Source organism: Aotus nancymaae, unplaced genomic scaffold (genome assembly GCF_030222135.1).
Source record: "Aotus nancymaae isolate 86718 unplaced genomic scaffold, 86718_ANA_hifiasm-v0.15.2.pri h1tg000053l, whole genome shotgun sequence".
Classification (NCBI taxonomy): domain Eukaryota; kingdom Metazoa; phylum Chordata; class Mammalia; order Primates; family Aotidae; genus Aotus; species Aotus nancymaae.
In genome coordinates, this window is record NW_026988467.1 from 3,675,724 (window position 1) to 3,695,524 (window position 19,801).

The 19,801-nt window shown below is 60.6% G+C and overlaps 1 protein-coding gene across 3 annotated transcripts in view; it reads left to right on the top strand.

Annotated features, from left to right (window-relative positions):
• The window catches only part of ESPN (espin), a 36,486-nt gene that overhangs the window by 13,207 nt on the left and 3,478 nt on the right, over positions 1 to 19,801 (top strand). The window contains exons 3-12 of one of the 3 annotated variants that reach the window (XM_064363177.1): positions 4,082 to 4,268; positions 4,407 to 4,589; positions 4,715 to 4,846; positions 7,927 to 8,128; positions 9,047 to 9,318; positions 11,900 to 12,061; positions 12,152 to 12,350; positions 13,737 to 13,763; positions 14,891 to 15,036; positions 15,121 to 15,384. In XM_064363177.1, coding sequence (XP_064219247.1) covers positions 4,082 to 4,268; positions 4,407 to 4,589; positions 4,715 to 4,846; positions 7,927 to 8,128; positions 9,047 to 9,318; positions 11,900 to 12,061; positions 12,152 to 12,350; positions 13,737 to 13,763; positions 14,891 to 15,036; positions 15,121 to 15,384 — 1,774 coding nt within the window. Of the gene's footprint in view, positions 1 to 4,081; positions 4,269 to 4,406; positions 4,590 to 4,714; positions 4,847 to 7,926; positions 8,129 to 9,046; positions 9,319 to 11,899; positions 12,351 to 13,736; positions 13,764 to 14,890; positions 15,037 to 15,120; positions 15,385 to 19,801 lie in introns of all 3 variants that reach the window. The other 2 variants (XM_064363178.1, XM_021669905.2) reach the window with 2 other exon arrangements.

Consider the following 19,801-nt stretch of genomic DNA (forward strand, 5'->3'; position numbering starts at 1 on the left):
GGAGAAACCCCGTCTCTACTAAATATAGAGATGAATATTATAGGGGGCGAAGGTTGCGGTGAGCGGAGATTGCGCCATTGCACTCTAGCCTGGGTAACAAGAGCGAAACTCCATCTCAAAAAAAAAAAAAGAATGGTGACAAGCTCTAGCACTTACTGAGGGCTTATTCTGTGCCAGGAACTTGGGAGTGCCAGCCAGCAGCCCTGCAGGAGGCTGTGGGTACCACTGCCCCCTGCTGCTCAGATCCTGCTTGGTGCCAGCTTCTCAGACCTTCTCTGGCTGGCTGGGCACCCCTGGGTCATGGATCTCTGCCAAGTGAGGGGTGCTGGGAGAGCAGAGCTCACCGCAGGTCTACCCCGCCTAGCTGTGCACACCGGCATGTGCCTCTGCAGAAAGAACCCAGTGGGCCCCACCAGCCCCCAAGCCCCAGGACCCTGGCACTCACTGTGCCTTGGTTACGGGGTGAATAATTTAGGCCACTGAGTGTTGGTCATGAAATATTAAACAGCCTGTTCCTGATGCACCAGCATGTGAGTGTATGTGGGGGTGACACTGGCACTGGGGTGTGGAGGTTGGCGGCCACAAGCCAGCATGTTTCTGAAGATAAGTACGTGGCTGAGTCTTCTGTCTCCCTCATCTGTGTTGACGGGACCCCCTCTGGACCACCAGGCATGGTGCCTGCTCTCTGCACCACCATGAAGTGCCAGGCCCAGCATCAGCCCCAGCAAATGGCAGCACTGTGTCTAGGGAGTGTGGAGGGAGGAGAAATCAGTGAGTAGGGGTCCATGGGGGGCTGCAGACAGCCTTGGGGTCTCAGGAATCAGGGAAGTGGACACAGAACCAGGACTTTAGGGACAGGGAGACACTGGCTGGGAGGGTCTCAGGATGTGTGTGAGAGGGAGGGAGAGGGCACACATGATGGGGAGCAGAAGAGGACTAAGTTGTGTTGGGAAGAGGGTAGATGGGCAAAGCGGGGGTGGCCTGGTGGACATTGATAGGCAGGGAACAAGTGGATGAGAGGTTGAATGGGTGAGCGAGGGATGGATGCGGGGGTGGAGCATGTGGTTGATCTGGGGGCTGATAGACTGGGGGCGGTAGATGGGGAGGATGTGAATGTAGGGCTGAGGCCCCACAGGGTCGAGTGGCTCTTGCCCCAAGCCTGCCATACAGTGGGTATCTTTACAATACTGAATGCTGCCACCTGGGCCATGGGTTCTTGTCCTGGTATAACTGTTTTCCCTTAAATCATGCTCTGCACTGTGTCTGCTCCAGACATTCCTTCAACGATAAGCTGCTTATTCCTTAATTCATGCTCTGCACTGTGTCTACTCTAGGCATTCCTCCGATTATGAACTAAGATATAGTTTTTTATATATATATATGGAAATAACTGAGTGGTAAGATATTCTTTAGGCACTCATTCTATGAACTAACATGATTATATAGAGAAGATTATATAAAGGGAAAAAACTAAGTAGTAACACTATAAACTGAGATATTCTCCAAGCCCTAATTCTATAAACCAATATATGATTATATGAAGGATTATATAAAAGGAAATAACTCAGTAGTAACACTATAAACTGAGATATTCTTCAGGCCTTAATTGTGCCAGGGTTCTCTGCTTAGCTCTCCTTCTTCGGTACCTATATGGGGGGTTACCTACATGTGAAGTCCAGTGAAGAATTGCACCTCCTGGGCACAAAACGTGAATTGGAACACAATAGGACCAGGCACCACCCCCCGCCCCCCGATATAGGTCTGGTGGGGGCAGGTTGTGGCTCCACCTAGTGTTCCCTAGTGGTAACTGCACCCTGGGCTGTTCACATCCAGCAGCGCAGCAGCCAGGACAGCTCTTCTGTTCCCCAATTAGGCTCCCTCTGGGCTACGAGAGCAAGGATAAGGGACAGTGATAACCGGAAGCTAGGCCCTAGGAGAAGCCCCTGAGACACATTCCATCTCTTCACTCCCTGCATGCCCATATTGCTGGCCAGGCCCTGCATCACACAGACAGATGTGTGTTCAAATGCCACTTACCATCTGTGTGACCGAGGAGAGAGCTCAGTCTGTGCCTGTTGTGGGACTATGGGGAATAGCACAGAGTCCGGGCCCTCCAGTCCCACCTGTGAGCCTCCCCAGCTGCAGCTGCAGCACTAATTGAATTCTGACTCTGGCAGGTGCCTTACAGGTGTCATCTGTTGATGGTCACAGTAAATTAATAAAAATAGTTGATGGCTGAGTGCGGTGGCTCACACCTGTAATTCCAGTACTTTGGGAGGCCTGATCACTTGAGCTCAGGAGTTTGAGACCAGCCTGGGAAAAAACCCATCTCTACTAAAAATACAAAAATTAGCTGGGCCTGGTGGCACATGCCTGTAGTCCCAGCTACTCAGAAGGCTGAGGCAGGAGAATCGCTTGAACCTGGAAGGCAGAGGCTGCAGTGAGCCAAGATTGCACCGCTGCACTCCAGCCTGGACAACAGAGCAAGACCCTGTCTCAAAAAAAGAAAAAGAAAAAAAAATAGTTGACAATATGGCATTCACTGGGTACTTTACCATGGCAAGACACCGCGCTAGCTCCAATTTCCCCTCCACAAAATGAGAATGACAATAGGACTTGAGAAGAACCTGGGCCAGGTGCACTGGCTCACCCCTGTAATCCCAACACTTTGGGAGGCCAAAGCAGGTGGATCACTTGAGGTCAGGAATTCCAGACAAGACTGGCCAACATGGCGAAACTGGGTTTCTACTAAAAATACAAAAATTAGCTGGGCGTGGTGGCACATTCCTGTAGTCCCAGATACTTGGGAGGCTGAGGCAGAAGAATGGCTTGAACATGGGAGGTGGAGGTTGCAGTGAGCCAAGATCACTCCATTGCACTCCAGCCTGGGTGACAGAGCAAGACTCTGTCTCAAAAAAATAAAAAAAGAAAAACCCGTCCGCTAGTGCCATGACCCAGAGCTAGCACAGTAGAAGCGTTCAGTACATGGTGGACATCCCGAAGGCTGCCAGATTAATAAAAACGGCAACAGCAAAACCCAGGATGTTGGACTAGCTTTATTTATTTTTTATTTTTTTTGAGACGGAGTTTCCCTCTTGTTACCCAGGCTGGAGTGCAATGGCGCGATCTCGGCTCATCGCAACCTCCGCCTCCTGGGTTCAGGCAATTCTCCTGCCTCAGCCTCCCGAGTAGCTGGGATTACAGGCACGCACCACCATGCCCAGCTAATTTTTTTTGTATTTTTAGTAGAGACAGGGTTTCACCATGTTGACCAGGATGGTCTCGATCTCTTGACCTCATGATCCACCCGCCTCGGCCTCCCAAAGTGCTGGGATTACAGGCGTGAGCCACCGCGCCCGGCCTGGACTAGCTTTAAATCTCAGATGAACAAGCTGTATTTTAGTACAAGTATGTCCCATGCAATATTTGGGATATAGAATAGTAAAGCATTATTTGTTTATCTGAAATTCAGATTGAACCAGGTGAACTGTATTTTGTCTGGCAACCCTTACCACCCTGCCCTGGGGGAACTCAGTCTTCTGGGGGAGGCAAAGGTCCAAATCATTTATGGTCAACCAAGCATGACAGGCCATGCACATAGTGGCCCTGGGCAGTGTGGGGCAGAGGCCAGGAAGGGGGAAATAAATCAGGGTGGCCCTCATGGAGGAGGGATGGGTACTGAGTCTTCAAGAGGGAGGAGGATGGAAGGGCATTCCAGATGGAGGGGGCTCACTATGAAAGGGATAGAGGTCAGACAGCAGGTGTGGGGACTCATGGTGACAGTGGATGAGAGTGGTGGAGGAGAGGCCGGCTCACCACATCCTTGTAGACCTCGATTAAAAAGTAGGACTGAGGCAGGGCAGTGCTCTGTCGGACGCCCTCAGGGGCCTCTCAGGGAGGGTGGCACAGGACTCAGCCCAGAGGCACCCCCCAGGACGACAGCAGGCGGGTGACAGGGCCCTCTCCCACCCACTCTCCGTGCGGTCCAGGGCTCCCTGGGAGAGGACGGGAGGTGGGGCGTAAAGAGGTCTCTGAGGGGGTGAGGCGCTGAGAGCCCACCGTGGGCGCTGTGTCTCCACAGGGGAGTGAATGCCCAAACCAAGAACGGTGCCACGCCCCTGTACCTGGCGTGCCAGGAGGGCCACCTGGAGGTGACGCAGTACCTGGTGCAGGAGTGCGGCGCGGACCCGCACGCGCGCGCCCACGATGGCATGACCCCGCTGCACGCCGCGGCGCAGATGGGCCACAGCCCGGTCATCGTGTGGCTGGTGAGATCCGGGCCCGGGCGGGGCGGAGCCTGCAGGGCGGGGCGTGGAGAGGGAGGGGGCGGGGACATCCGGGGTGGGCGGGGCCTGCAGGGGCCTGGCGCCCAGCCCCCGCCCTTTCTCCCCGCCCCTCCCGCCCAGGTGAGCTGCACCGACGTGAGCCTGTCGGAGCAGGACAAAGACGGCGCCACCGCCATGCACTTCGCGGCGAGCCGCGGCCACACCAAGGTGCTCAGCTGGCTGCTGCTGCACGGCGGGGAGATCTCGGCCGACCTGTGGGGCGGGACCCCGCTGCACGACGCCGCTGAGAACGGGGAGCTGGAGGTCAGCGCGGGCCCGGGGTGGGGGCGCGCGCCCTCTGCCGGCACTGCGCTCTCTGCAAAACCCTGCCCGGGCGCGGGGTTCTCGGCTCGCGGCCGTGGCCGGGTCCTCACTGCATGCCCCCACAGTGCTGCCAGATCCTGGTAGTGAACGGCGCGGAGCTGGACGTCCGCGACCGCGACGGGTACACGGCCGCCGACCTGTCGGACTTCAACGGCCACAGCCACTGCACCCGCTACCTGCGCACGGTGGAGAACCTGGTACGACCTCTGCGCTGCCCCTGTCGCATTCTCCCTTCTCGTCCCCCACCCCAGTGGTGGGTGTTGTCACCCCTTTTACCAAGGAGGAAGCTGAGGTTCAGGGACCCCACACGACCTCTCAGCCCAGAACCACTGCCTCCTGGGGACTGAGGGAGTAGAGGCACAAAGGTTAACAGAAAAAGGACAAGGAAGAACAGGGTCACCTCAAGGGGTAAGACTGGAGAAATCACAACATATGCCCCATTGGGAACAGGAAGGCTCATTCACCTGCCCATAGACATTAGCTTGGGTATAACTCACAGCCACCCTCTGCAGAAGAGGGTGTAAGTGTCCCATTCCACAGATGGATAAACTGAGTCTGCAGGGCACCAAGATCACATCACCAATAAATGGTAGAGTGGGGAACCTGCCTCCGATGGCCTGGCCAGCAGCCACCCCTCGGCCATGGCACTGTACATTTGCTGACCTCATGGCTGCTTCATAACTGGAAACCCACGCTACTCTTTTTAAATTGTTTTATTATAGTGAAACAGCCATGAAGGGACCCATTGGGATTTGATCTCAGCTGTGGGTATCTCGAAGTGCAGGGTGCTGCACCATCTGGTACAATGCCTGCTTTGAGGCAATGGGCAGGAAAGAGACTGGGCCTCGCAGGCGACCACACAAGGATGTGGACCAGCTCCTGGCCATGGAAGGGCTGCGAATGAGGCCCGGAGGGGAGGAGGCAGACGGTTCGTGCACTGAGCAGCATCTATCCATCTGCCCTGCCTGCCAGCACAGGGGAATGGTCCAGACTCTGGGGGCTGAAGAAAACAGCAAGGCCCAGAGGCCAGAGGCCGCAGGTGGGCCTGAGGATGAACTTCCCCCAAGAAAGAGGCTCTGGAAGAGAATGAGTGTCCCAGCATGTAGTGAGCACTCTGTCACTAGGGTATACAAGCAGGGATGGACACTGGGAAGGGCATTCTACATCCATGGTGAGTTCCCTTCAGCTAAGAGAGTCTGTGACTCTGTTGAGGTACTGTGGGGGGTGGCATCAGAGCCCAGGGCAAGTGAGGGCTTCCCTGGGTGCAGCTGCTAGCAGTCATAGGACAGCAAACACCATTCATTGGATTCTGACTTAGGTAGGTACCCTGCCAAGTGCCTTAAAGGTGTCATCTCAGTTACTCTTTACAGTACATTAAAAAAATAGTTGACAGGCCAGGCGAGGTGGCTCATGCCTGTAATCCCTGCACTTTAGGAGGCTGAGAGGCGGACAGATCACCTGAGGTCAGGAGTTCCAGACTAGCCTTACCAACATGGAGAAACCCCACCTCTACTAAAAATATGAAATTAGCCGGGTGTAGCGAGGCATGCCTGTAGTCCTAGCTACTTGGGAGGCTGAGGCAGGAGAATCACCTGAACCTGGGATGCAGAGGTTGTGGTGAGCCAAGATCGCGCCATTGTGCTCCAGCCTGGACAACAAGAGCGAAACTCTCTCAAAAAAAATAAAATACTAGTTGACAGGCCGGGCATAGTGGCTCATGCCTGTAATACCTGCACTTTGGGAGGCCAAGGCTGGTGGATCACCTGAGATCAGAAGCTTGAGACCAGCCTGGCCAACACGATGAAACCCCATCTCTACTAAATACACAAAAATTAGCTGGGTGGTGGGTGTCTTTAATCCCAACTACTTGGGAGGTTGAGGCAGGAAAATCGCTTGAACCCAGGAGGCGGAGGTTGCAGTGAGCCGAGATTTCACCACCGCAGTCCAGTCTGGGCAACAAGAATGAGACTCTGTATCAAAAAAAAAAAAAAATAGTTGACAATATGGCGTGTACTGCGTGCCACGTCCTGGAGTTCAGCAGGACCGGTAGTGCCGTTATCCCCATTTGCAGATAAAGAAACTTAGGCACAAAAAGCATAGGTGACCCAAGATGACACAGCTAGTAAGTGGGGGAGGGGAAGTTTGAAGCCACTGTCCCAGGCTGCAGAGCTGGGATCCCAGCCTCTTATCTACTGCCCATGGGGGTCAGGGCTGGGTACACTCTGCACCTATTGCTGTTGGCCAGGTAAAGAGCACCTTTGCATGCTTCCCAAGCCACCTCCTGTGGCTCCCCCTGACTCTTGAGGAGGCAGCAGGGCCTGGTCCCCTGGACTGAGTGGGGTGTGGGTGCCCTGGTCCCCTCACCCAAGCAGGCCCAGCTGCAGCAGTGACAGATCCAAGCCACAGAAGATGCTGGCCCAGAAACGGCAAACACTCCCGCAGAGCCCCTAGTTACGGGGCCAATGAGCGCGGCCGCCGAGCTGTTACCTGGTGCCAGGCCTGCCTCTCTCTCCCAGGGGGCCTGTGACACTTCTTAGGCAGGGAGAGGGCACGGGGCAAGGAGGCGCAGGCCTGGGCAGGAGGCAGCGGAACAAGCAGGCTTGTCGGCGGCTTGGGCAGCATGGGCAATGTAAGCAGGACCCCCACCCCAGCCCCCTGTGCACTGGGAGGGGGCAGGCCTGTTGTCAGATGCACAGACCAGCTGGGGTGGGGGTAATGGCGGCCTGTCCATCCCCGCTCAGCTGACCATCCAGGCCCCACCCTTACTCCAAGGGCTCCATCAGAAGACAGGCCGGGCTGGTGTTAGGAGTCTGCCCCAGGTCCCAGGTTGGGCCAGGAGGGCTGGCTTGCTAGCCAGGTAACTGGAGGTGCGCCTGTGCTGTGCCCCTCCCCACAGAACCACTGGAGTCAAGGCCCTCTGCTGATCTGCTGATCGTGAGACAGAAGGCCAATCTCCTGGCAGTTCTCCCCTTGGGGTGCAGCCCAAGGCCCCCTCCTTATAAATCTCTCCACCCTCCTAATCAGGGAGGAGCCAGCGGAGGGAGTTTCCCAGGAACCTGGTCCTGCTGCCTGGTGGGGCTGGGCTCAAATCTTAACCTGGAGGAAGCTGAGACCCTCTAGTGATGGGGAAGGGACTAGTGATGGGGAGGGGGCCCTGGAGAGGGGTGTGGCTTGGCCAAGATCCCACAGCGAAGGCATGGCTGAGTGTGACCTTGGCCTGGAGGGCGACCTGCCTTGGGGTGCACTGGCCCTCATGACCTCCCTGCCTCCCCTTCAGAGCGTGGAGCACCGTGTGCTGTCCCGGGATCCCTCCGCTGAGCTGGAGGCGAAGCAGCTGGACTCAGGTATGTCCTCACCCAACACCACCGTGTCGGTCCAGCCACTGAACTTTGACCTCAGCTCACCCGCCAGCACCCTCTCCAACTACGACTCCTGCTCCTCCAGCCACTCCAGCATCAAAGGCCAGCGCCCTCCTCGCAGTGAGTGTGCCCTGGAGGTAGAGGGGGAGGGAGAAGAGACCGAAGCCAGACTACTGGGCTGTGAGAGCTGGCCTTGGGCCGCCTGCCACAGCCAATATCGGAGTTTACCCCCATCGCCTGCTCTTAAACATGGGGAGGAGACCCCTTCTGGTGAGAGACAGATGTCACTCATGCTTGTGTGTGCTTATCACAAACATACATGTACATCCACATGTACTCTCCCCACCCACAAAATCCACGCGTCCCACCCACCATTCATTATTCTCAGCTACTCACACACAAAAGTACACACTTGTACATACAACATACAGATATGAACATATGCAAAGAGCCGTGCAACTATCTGCACATACCCACTTTACGCACAAGCACACGATGCTCTATTTCCATACTCCAGATGTGCATACACACACAACCGTGTCCACAGAGCAATGCGCACACATTCATAAAACATCCACAGACACGCAATCACCTAGGCAGAAGGCGGCCGAGTGTGTACACACACCCTGACCACGCCCTTAGCATGGGCGTCCGTCCACTTGCAGTGCTTGCTTCATGCCGCCAGATGGTGGCCTGCAGAGCCAGCAGGGGTGCTCTGCAAAGATTGGGTGTGGCAGTCCATATTCCCAAGGAGCCCACGACCCTTCCAGGTGGCCCTGCCCTTTAGACACACCCAAAGCCCCCAGTGCTTCCCCTCCAAACCGGAGTGCCTGGTTTTCCAAGTAAGTGCTGGGCTGGGGCAGGGCAGGGCCAGGGAGAGGAAACCCAGCACTGCCAGGGGCCACAGCAGGTGTACCAAGTGGTGCCCCGGAGCCCGCCATGTCCCTCAGCAAGTTGTTTCCAGGTGGCAGACTCTCCGTCTTGGGGGACAGCCTGGCTGCATGCTCCCAAATCTGGCCCTTCCTCCTGCCTCCCTAGGGCTTTCCAGCGCCAGAGCTGCAGACATACAGAGCTACATGGACATGCTGAACCCGGAGCTGGGTCTGCCTCGGGGCACGATTGGCAAACCCACACCCCCACCACCCCCACCCAGCTTCCCCCCGCCCCCCCCACCCCCAGGCACCCAACTGCCCCCACCCCCACCTGGCTACCCAGCTCCCAAGCCTCCTGTGGGACCACAGGCAGCTGACATCTACACGCAGACCAAGAACAAACTCCGCCACGTGGAGACAGAGGCCCTCAAGAAGGAGGTAGTGAGCCCTCACCCCCTGCCTGCCTCCCAGCAGAGGGACTGGGCTGATGGGGACCTCTGAGGCCAAAGGCCTGCCCTCATAATGGGCATAGGGTGGGGGTCCCTGTGTCCATGGCATGTTCAAGAGTCAAAGCTCCTGGCGATTCCCACTGGGGATCAGGGTTGGACACTGGACCAGGAGGAGAGTAAGACCAGGTCGCCGCCCTCCATGGGAGCTGGGAAGTAAAGGACGCAGGTCCAGACAGCTGTGCCTCACCAGGAACTGGGCCTGTGCCACTTCTTGCACAGAGTGGCCAGGTTGTCATGGAGTTGACAGAGAATGCATATAGACTGCCCCTCCCCAAACATGCACATCCCCACAGCCCTGGGCTCTGTTGGAAAGTGGTACCCAAGGGAGGTGGTTGCCAGGTGAAAGGTGCCGGTGGCATGGCTGTGAAGGGGAGGTCTGGGAGGAGGGTGGAGGGAAGGTGAGCGGGCACTAGCAGGGTCTGGCACCCACTGGCAGTGGGGGCTGGGAAGGAGGGGAAGCTGCAGCTGGTTCCAGTTTAGGGCTTGGGCTCTGTGCAGAGAGGATCAGGCCTGAAGTGGGAGCCCCGGAGGGAAGCGAGCCTGTGTGGAGGGGATGAGGCCAAGGTGGGCAGGTGCAATGTGAGACGCCTAGTGATGTCTGGGCCTGCAGGCCCCTGGCTGAGGCTCTGGAGCAGGGCTGGGGGCAAAGGTCTGGTCTGAGCAATTTTGGAAGTCCTGGACAGGGAGACCTGGGAAACTCTGACATTCTGGCCACAGGAACATGGCAAGGCTGGTCTGAGAGGTGAGGGGACAGCCTGAGGTCACAGGTGGCCAGATGTGGTGTGACAGCCCCCTGGGAGTTTGGGACCTTGCAGTTCTCTCTTAAGCCCAAGGCAAGCCACGCCAGGGCCAGTTTATACGAGGTGACCCAGGCCACAAGGCCACTGGGCAAGGGAGACACGGGAGGGACACTGAACTTCCAGGGCAGCTCTAGCGGCCACCCTCTTTATGCCACCTTAGATCAAGCTCCCACAGTGCCTTCCCCTTTCATCTCTGGGAGACAGGGCCGGGCAGGTAGGGCTTCGAGTGCCCTGGAATCCCTGAGCTCCCAGCCCAGCCCGTGGGCCCCACCCAAAGCCAGGGGACAGGTGGCCCAGCCAGTGCCCCATCTCCACCGCTGAGCCCAAGTGCCGGGTCTGTGTGCGTCCCTCCTGGCTGTGTGCGTGCTGGGCCGCAGGCGCCAGGGCCGGGCCAGGACGCTCCACAAAGGGCTCTTTGTGTGACCGCAGCGCCCCCGGCGCGGGTGCCTGACCGCGGGCGGGAGCAGGGTCGTGGCGTCCGAGCCTCCGGGCTGCAGGGGGCGCGGAGCGGGCGGGCTGGCCCAGAAAACAAATCCTGCGGTGTCGCGTTTCCTGCAACGTGAGCCAGGTCGGGCAGGGTGGAGGGTCTGAGGCCACCGCCGGGACGCACGGGCTGGAGGGTGGGGCAGGAGACAGCCCCCACCAGGTCACTCCGTCTTGGGCCGGGCCGCCTCACTCTCTCTCGCTGAGCTGGGCCTAGTAGGGGGCAGCTGCGACAGGGCGGGAAGCCTTGCTGTCACCTGACCCCGCCTTGCGGTCCCTGAAACCCGAGGCTTGAGCGCGGGTGTCGGTGTCGCTTTCGTGGATGGCGATGGTTTCCGGATGCAGGAGGGGAAGGGTGGGGACGCGACCTGGAGCCCCCTCTGCCCACAGTCAGCCCTCTCCTGTCTCGGGCAGGGATGAAGGTGGGGACTCAGCTCCCAGTTTAGGGAGAGGCGCAGGGGGCGGGGCCACATCTGGGCGGGGGCGGGCGCGGAGAGGCGGCCAGGTGTGGCAGAGTAGTTGGCGCCCCCGTAGCATCCGCGACGGCTGGGGGATTCGGCTTGGGATTGGCGGGCCCCGGGTGATGTCAGGCCGTCCGAGCCCATAGGCGGGCTGTGCGCGGGCGGCGCGGGCCAGCTGTAACCTGAGAGGAAGGATCAGGTAACGCAGGTGTCGGGTCCTGCCGCCCCCACCGCCAGGTGCACAGCGGGGGCCACCAGCACTGTGGCAGGTAGGAGCAGCCCCCGACGGGCACCTGGGGTCCGGGGCAAGCCGGAGCCTCGGAGGGCACAGGCTCTGTAGGGGGCTCCGGCCGACCCGGGATCCCCGACAGACCCGCAGTCCGTCTGGCAGCCGAGAGCGGGGTGTGGGCAAGGCACTAATGCGGGCTAAGCTGGGAGGTGCCCCTTCTTCAGCTCCCCCTGGCGTCGGGGCTGAGCCACCCCGCCCCTCGGCCCGCCCCTTCTGGCCTCTGTGGGGGCCCCTGTGCCCCTTGGCCGGCTCCCAGAACCTCTCCCTGTAAGGCGGGCGGAGCCTGCCCTTCCATCGAGGCCCCCATGACCCTCGCCGTGTGCCCGCCCTGAGAACAGGGGGTCTAGGAAGGCAGCCGCCGCACCCCTTGAAGGCCGCTGGCCGCGAGTCCCCGGGAGGTGAAAAGCTGGGTGGGGAGGCGTGGGGGGCGCCTACCGGGCAGGTGCCCGAAGCCCACCGGCCGCTGTCTTCCCGCAGCCGAGCTCCTGCGACAGCCACGACGGGCTGCGGAGGCAGGACTCCGGCCGCAAGCCCCGCGCCTTCAGCAAGCAGCCCAGCACGGGGGACTACTACCGGCAGCTGGGCCGCGGCCCCGGGGAGACGCTGGCCGCACGCCCGGGCATGGCGCACAGCGAGGAGGTGCGTGCCCGCCAGCCCGCGCCCACCGGCTGCTGGCGCCCCGGCCCTGCCGCCCGCGGCTCACTCGAAGGCCCCTCCGCTCCCCCGCAGGCGGCGTTGCTCCCCGGGAACCACGTTCCTAATGGCTGCGCCGCGGACCCTAAGGCGTCCAGGGAGCTACCGCCGCCGCCCCCGCCGCCGCCGCCGCCCCTGCCCGAGGCCGCGAGTTCACTGCCGCCCGCCCCACCTCTGCCCCTCGAGGGCGCTGGCCCTGGCTGCGGGCAGCGCCGCTCCTCCTCGTCCACCGGCAGTGAGTAGGGGCGGGTTGAGGGGTGGGGGGCGGCGCTAGCCCTGAAAGGGGAGGGAAATCTAGACACCGCCCCCTCCCCAGCTGCCACTGCCCCGTCCTTCCTCTTCTTGCTCTTCCTGCCAGCCCCTACCCCATTGAGTACTTGACCCTAAAGAGAGGGCTCTGAGTTGTTTGAAGTCCTGCCAGAGTAGGATGGGCTGTGTGGCCTGGGGCAAGTCCCCTGCCGCCTCTTGGCCTTCCTCCCCTTGGCCTGCCTCCCACCGGCTAGAAAGGGCCTCCCAGCTCTGGCGGCTGGTGTTTGGGATGAGCTGGTGCTAGAGGGACACTTGAAGTAGAACCAGCTTCAGAGAGGCCCCGTGCTGGCTGCCCGTCCCCTGCCCTGTCTGTGCTGAGCCCCCCTCTCTTCCTCTCCCCACCACTTCTCTTGTCCTTCCAAGAAGCACGACCTGAGCCCTTCTTAGAGAACTCATCCTAGCCAGTTCCTGCCAGGGCGCCTGGGCCAGCAAGGGCCTGGCTATGGGGGCAAAGCTAGTGACCCACCATGTTTTCCCCTCCCTCCCCAGTGACTTCCCTAGGCATCCTTTTATCTCGAACTCCTGACCTCAAGGTGATCTGCCCACCTGGGCCTCCCAAAGTGCTGGGATTACAGGTGTGAGCCACCGCACCCAGCCCCAGGCATCCTTTTTTTAAGAGCTAGACTGGTGCAGGATTCCTGCGCTGCTTCTCTGTAGGGTGGAACAGTGTCCCTCTGCCAGGCCACTTAGAAGGCCCAGGACAGGGTGGCTGGGTGTGATGCTCCCATCCCAGCTTGGCTGGGGTGCCTTCCTTACCCAGCCACTTGGGGCAGAGATCATGCTTAGTAGCACCCCCTAAAGCTTCATCTCCCTGACTAGGAGTGCAGAGCAGAGCCAGGCCCCCAAGGGTTCCTATAGAGTCCCAGCCCCTGCAGACTGGAGCGCATGGAGGTGTGCCTAGCACCTGCCCAGCCCCCTCCTCCTTCCCTCCACAGCCTGCAGCAGGGCTGACGCTAAGGACAGAGAAAAATATACTCTGAGCTTCCCCCAGACACCCCCACCCAGCACAGCCTGGGCTGGGTGCCCTATCGCAACCCAGTGCCAAAGTGGAGGCCCTTGCTAGGGGCTAGGGCCAGTGGTGGCCCTGCCAGCCCTCAGCAGCACCTGCCAAGCCGGGAATTCGATGGACCACCCTCGTGGGGCCCCAGAGCAGCCTGAGCCAGGGTCAGATGGGCAGCAAAGCTCCTCCTCTCTTCTCTGCTTCCCCCCTCCTGCTCTCCCTGGCCCGCTCCCTGTCCCCTGCTGTCCCAGTCTCATCCTGGCCCCCTCTCCCTCCTAACTCCATTGTCACTTCTCTCCTCTCCGTTCCTAGAAGTGAGAGTCCTGAGGCACAGGAAGAGTGAGTAGCTGCGCGCAGCTCCTGGCTGAGGCTGAGGCTTGGGATGGGGGGAAGAGCAGGAAAAGCAAGCAGGAGGGGCCCAGACTCCAGGAAAGGGCAGGGGCAGGGGCTAGCAGGCCAGAGAACCTCGAGACACAGGTGGGGCCTTGCACCGCCTACCTATGCTCATACCCACATATGCACCCAAGCATTCTGCGCCTGGCTGATGGTTTTGCCTAAATAAATGAGCCAGCCACACCGATTTTCCCTTCCTCCTCCTCTTCTCCTCCCTAGGACTGCACTCTGGGATCCCCAGCCTGGGAATCCAAAAGCTGTCAGCCCATTTTGTTCCTCCCTCCCAGACCTGACCCCTTCCTGGGAGCTCAAGAGACCCCTCTCTCCAAATCACCTTTTCCACCTGAGCCGGAAAATGCAAACTCTGCCCTGGGGATTTGCATGTTACCCGCCTGCCCTTCTTCCTGGGTGCCTCCCGTAGCTTTAGTAAGGGCTCTGCTTTCCTGGGCCTCTAGAGCTGAGCTGCGCTTTGCCATAAATGTGCTCCTGGCTTGCAGCCAATGTGTCTGTTTGTGCGTCTGTCTGTGGGTGTGGGAGAGAAAGGGGGGACCAGCTGGGTACTGGCACTCCAGGGTCCAGACTCTGTATGTCCTTGGAGGCGCCAGTTGACTTAGTTCAAGGGTCACTGAGGCTTTGCTGATGTAGGGACAGGGTCAGAGGGAGGCTCCACCCCAGCCGGGCTGAGCCAGGGAACCTGGGACAAAGGTCGGATGGCTGACTCCAGGTAGTGTGTTAGAGCTGGACAGTCAGTGTCTGGGTGGAGACATATGCTAGAGACGGCAGGGCCAGCCCAGGAGCCACCATGAATTCCCAGGGGCCTCCAGGTGGGGGCCCTCCACCTGGTGAGTAAGATGGGGAGGACTATGGGATTGCCACAGTTGGGGAACCAAGGGCCTGGCTCTGCGGGCCCCAAAAGCTGACTGCGGGACCTGGGATCTGGAGAGCTGCCCGCTGGGCCTGAGGATGGGCACCCAGCCTATCCTGGCTTGGAAAGGGGACTGCAGAGGGGCGGGTGAGGAGTGGCGGGGGTGCAGCCCCACCCTGGCCAGTCCTCATCTCCTGCCTCCACATAGGCACCAAGTCTTTCAACATGATGTCCCCGACGGGCGACAACTCGGAGCTACTGGCTGAGATTAAAGCAGGCAAGAGCCTGAAGCCGACGCCGCAGAGCAAGGGGCTGACCACAGTGTTCTCAGGCAGCGGGCAGCCGGCCTCCCAGGTAGGCAGGCCTGGCAGGAGCCTGCGACCCGGGTCCCCTGGCCCCAGGCCGCTGGGCGCTCAGCCCCACCGCTTCTCCCTGCAGCCCGACTCGACGCTGCCACCTGTGTCACCTACACCGTCACCAGCCCGGAGTCCCACACCGCCAGCTGCAGGTTTTCAGCCGCTGCTCAATGGAAGCTTGGTTCCAGTGCCACCCGCTACCCCTGCGCCCGGTGTGCAGCTGGACGTGGAGGCGCTCATCCCTACCCACGATGAGCAGGGCCGGCCCATCCCCGAGTGGAAGCGCCAGGTGATGGTGCGCAAGCTGCAGCTGAAGATGCAGGAGGAAGAGGAGCAGAGGCGGAAGGTGGGTGGGGCGGGCCCGGGGAGCCCTGGGGTCTGCGTTCGGATGCACAGCCCATCCCCCATGCCACCTCCAACTTAGGACCTCCCATTTTTTTCTTTTTTCTTTTTGTTATTATTTTTTTGAATTGGAGTCTCACTCTATCACCCAGACTGGAGTGCAGTGGTATGATCTTGGTTCACTGCAACCTCTGCCTCCTGGGTTCAAGAGATTCTCCTGCCTCAGCCTCCTGGATAGCTGGGATTACAGACACATGCCACCACACCCAGCTAATTTTTTTATATTTTTAGTAGAGATGGGGCTTCACCATGTTGGCCAGGCTGGTCTTAAACTCCTGACCTCAGGTGACGCCACCGAGCCCGGCCACTTTGGGGAAAGCAGGGTGACAGGACCCCTGTTCGGGGCTTGTCCCAGTCTCCACACGCACCCCCAGCAGCCTGTCCTTGGAAGTGAGACGGCAGCCTTTCTCAGACTCTCCTTCCCCTGCCCAGCCCCTGGGAGCTGGTTAAAAGGCCTTTTCGGATTCCAGCGGTCTGGGCGGGGCTGAGGCTCTGCATTTCTAGCCAGCTCCTGGGTAAGACTGCTGATGACGCTGGTCCAGGGACCACACTGAATAGCCAAGAGGGCTTTGGTCTCGGTCTTAGGGACCTGGGCTCTATCGTTGCACTGCTGCCTTCCAGCTGCCAACACTGAGCTACATCCAGCCTGTTTCCATCTCTGTAAGGTGGGCTGATCAGCACCAGCCGGCAGGATGAGTTGTCTTTTATTCATTCTACAACTGTTCCGTCAGTGCCATTTCTTTTTATTTTTGGTTTTGTTTTCTTTTTTTGTTGTTGTTGTTTTTGAGACGGTCTCACTCTGTCAGTGAGGCTGGAGTACAGTGGTGCGATCTCTGCTCACTGAAACCTCCGCCTCCCAGGTTCAAGCGATTCTCCCATCTCAGCCTCCTGAGTAGCTGGGACTACAGGTGCATGCCATCATGCCCAGCTAATTTTTGTATTTGTAGTAGAGACGGGGTTTCTCCATGTTGGCCAGGCTGGTCTCGAACTCCTGACCTCAAGTGATCCACCTGCCTTGACCTCCCAAAGTGCTGGGATTACAGGTGTGAGCCACTGCGCCTGGCCCCCAAGTGCCATTTATGTGTCCTGCATACTGTTGTAGCCTCTGGGGATTCATGATGAACATATCAAGGCCTGCTCTAAGGTGGCTGCGGACATGTGTGCAAGTCACCAATAACTCAAAATGGGGCAGTGTGGGAGAGTGGGTCGTGGTGGAGAGAAGTGCCTGGGCTGATGCCACACAGCCAGCTGCAATAATGGGGAACGCGGGGGACTGGGGCAGCCCTAACTGGCCACCTGATACGTGGGCTGGGGGCTGTGTTAGGGAAAGAGGAGGTGATGTCTAAGGTGAGACTTGGCAGATAAGCGAGGAGTGGTCAGGAGGAGGGTGGGCTGAAGAGCAGCAGGTGGGACAGGGCAGTCTGGAAGTGAGGGTGGATATGACCCTGATTCCTGGGGGAAGGGGGTTGCTGAGCTGGAGAGGAAGGTGGGGGCCAGGTTACCAAGGCCTGACCAGCAGCCCAGAGGAGAAAGGACTTTCTCCTGGAGGAGTGGGGAGCCGAGTGGGGGGAGTGTTAAGCAGGGAAGAGGCAGCTTCCTATTTGTATATGGGGAGTGGATCCCATAGGGTCAAGATGAATAGGGGCCTCTATGGAGATGACGGCAGGCCCGGGGGGAAACTGGACTTCAGAGGTGGAGAAAAGTGAGCAAATGAGAATATACGGTGCCCAGCCGTCCAGCAGGATGAAGGGTGGGTGGCTCAGTGGAAGCTGCAGCCGTAGCCTCCTTAAGCGTGGAGTGGCCTCTCATTCTGCACTTAAAACATTGCCCACAGGGACCAGGAAGGCTTGGGCCACAGGGGAGCTTGAGAAGGGGTCGTGGGTCTGGGAGGAGAGGCCTCACAATAGTTGCTATCTGATGGGATTGGGAAGGGCCACCGCGCCTCTCAGCTTCAATGCCATTTGCATGTTCCTTGGGTGGTGTAATGAGCGACCAACCCAGGCGTGGAGACCCCGTCTGCCAGCCTGTCTTCCTTGCTGCCGCAGCAGCGACCAACGACCGGCCGTGGCCCTCGCCAGCGACCAAAGTGGACACTGCCAGAGCCCGGAGCAGCGGCCCGGGCTGAAGCCTCGCCCCAGCGTCACCCCCTCGCCGGCCAGACACGGCCCCTCCCTGCAGACGCAGCCCGGAGGAGCCATTACACCACCTAGGACATGCAAAGGGTTCCCGGCGGGAGCTGGGCCAGAGGCAGACGCGCCTCCCTCCCCTCTCTTGTCTTCCCCGCCTTAGCTGACGGCCGCCAGCTCATGCTGCTACCCCCGCGAGGGCTGGAGGTACTCCAGCGAGCACAACGCCATCCTTGGGCCCTTCGGCGAGCTCATGACCGAGGCCGACATCCTCCGCATCGAGCAGCAAATCGAGAACCTGCAGGTGCTGCACAAGGCGAAGAAGCTGGAGGAGCGCCTGGAGCAGCTGGAGCTGGAGCTGGAGCAGCTGCTGCCTGTCTCAGCCGCCCTGTCGGCGCCGCGCTTCACCGTCGACCCGCGCCGCATGCAGGGCCGCGCCGCCAGCCTGCCCGCCTGGTGCAGCAAGATTTCCACGCTGCTCAAGAGCATGGCCACGCTGCTGGCCACGCTGGGCGGCCGGCCCGCGCACCTGGCAGAGCTGCTGACAGCCGACACGGGCCAGCCCCTGGCGCCGCTGCCCGACGCGCCCTGGCGGCCCGGGCCGCAGTGTCTGGGCCGCTCGCATTCGCTCAGCTGGTGCCGCGAGGCCGTGGCGCGCGAGATCCTCGAGTGCGGCGTTTCGGTAAAGCATCTCCGCGCCACCTACGAGCTGCGCGCGCGGGGCGCGGCGCCCGCGCTCTGTCCGCGCCGCAAGCCCCCGCAGTCCGCCGGCGCCCCGGGCCGTGAGCCCGTCCTGGAGGAAGACTACGTGGCAGCCGGCTCCAGCCAGCCCAGCGCGGTCGCTGCCGCCGCCGCCGCCGCCGCCCATGGCCCACTGGCCGACTGGGAGCCCCTGGGCACCCTGGGTCCTCCCGAAGCGCAGGATCGCCAGGCGGCGCTGCCTGAGCCCGAGGAGCTGGCGCGCCGGCCGCCCCTCTGCACCGAGCTGCGCGGCGTCCAGGACTACCTCGACCTTCGTAAGGAGCGCATCGTCTACCTCTTCCTGGAGCACTGGCGCCGCTGGGCCTTCCGCGGCCCGGGCCGCCGCGCCCAGGCGCGCCTACGCAGACTGCTGCCCCGCGTGGTGGCCGCCGGTGTCGGCCCGGGGCTGGAGGCCACGGACGCCACAGATGACCCCCGGCCGCCGGCGAGCAACGGCGTGGCCCGCGGCCCCGATGAGCGGCTGCGACAGCTGCTGAGGCAGCGGCAGGCGGTGGGCAAGCTGCTGGGCCACTGGCGGAGCCTGCTGCGGCGCGTGCCGGCAAGCCCGGGCCTGGCGCACGGCCTGTACTGGCCCCAGCACTTCCTGCCGCCCCTGGACGGCGGCGCACCACCGAACTACGACAGCCTCACGCTCGACCTCTTCATGCTTGGCTATTTCCAGCTGCTGGAGATGGGCCTGAGCCGCGAGGAGCGCAAGTTCCGCCACCTGCTGTGCTACGAGATGTTCGACCGGCTGGGCAGCCACCCGTGGGAGCGCATCCGCCTCTTCCACCGTGTGGTGCTGGAGGAAGTGGAGGCCGGCCGGCGCAGCTGGAGCGATGGCTTCGAGGACCTCAGGCACCGGTTCTTCGGAGACGGCCTGGAGGCTGAGCCGGCCCCCGAAGAACAGGTGAAGAAAAAGGAAGAGGAGGAGAAAGAGCAGGAGCGGACGGAAGAAGCCGCCCCAGTTCAGACTGGGGACCCGCCCAAGGGGCAGCCCGAGGCCCCGGCCGCTGCCCCGCAGCCGCCGCCCCCGCCCGCTGCGCCTCCCCCTACCTCAGACTTTCCTGGATCCGAAGGCCCCCCCGAAGACCCCTTGGAACTGGTGTCTGAGATGGGCGAGTTCAGCAACGAGGACATCTGCCGCTACATCGACCGCAGCTTCTCCTTCTGGAAGGAGAAGGAGGCAGAGCTATTTGACATCTGAGCAGCGGAATTTGGAATTCGCAGTTCACCCTCGAGCATCTTAACGTGTGCCTGGACGTCTGTCTGATGCCCTCCGGAGGCCGGCAGCAGCAGGAAGAACCCAGAGTGGTGACCTTGAACCGCCCAGAGGGCCCAGGACCAGGCTGCCTCAGCCTCTGAGGTCCCATCGTGGCAGGATGTGGGGGGTTGGCCGGATAGGCAGGTCATGCATGAAACAAACCAGGTGTCCCCCTCTGGGACCCTGGCCTTGCTGGGCTCTGTGTGGAGCCAGGCAGCAAAAGAAGCCCC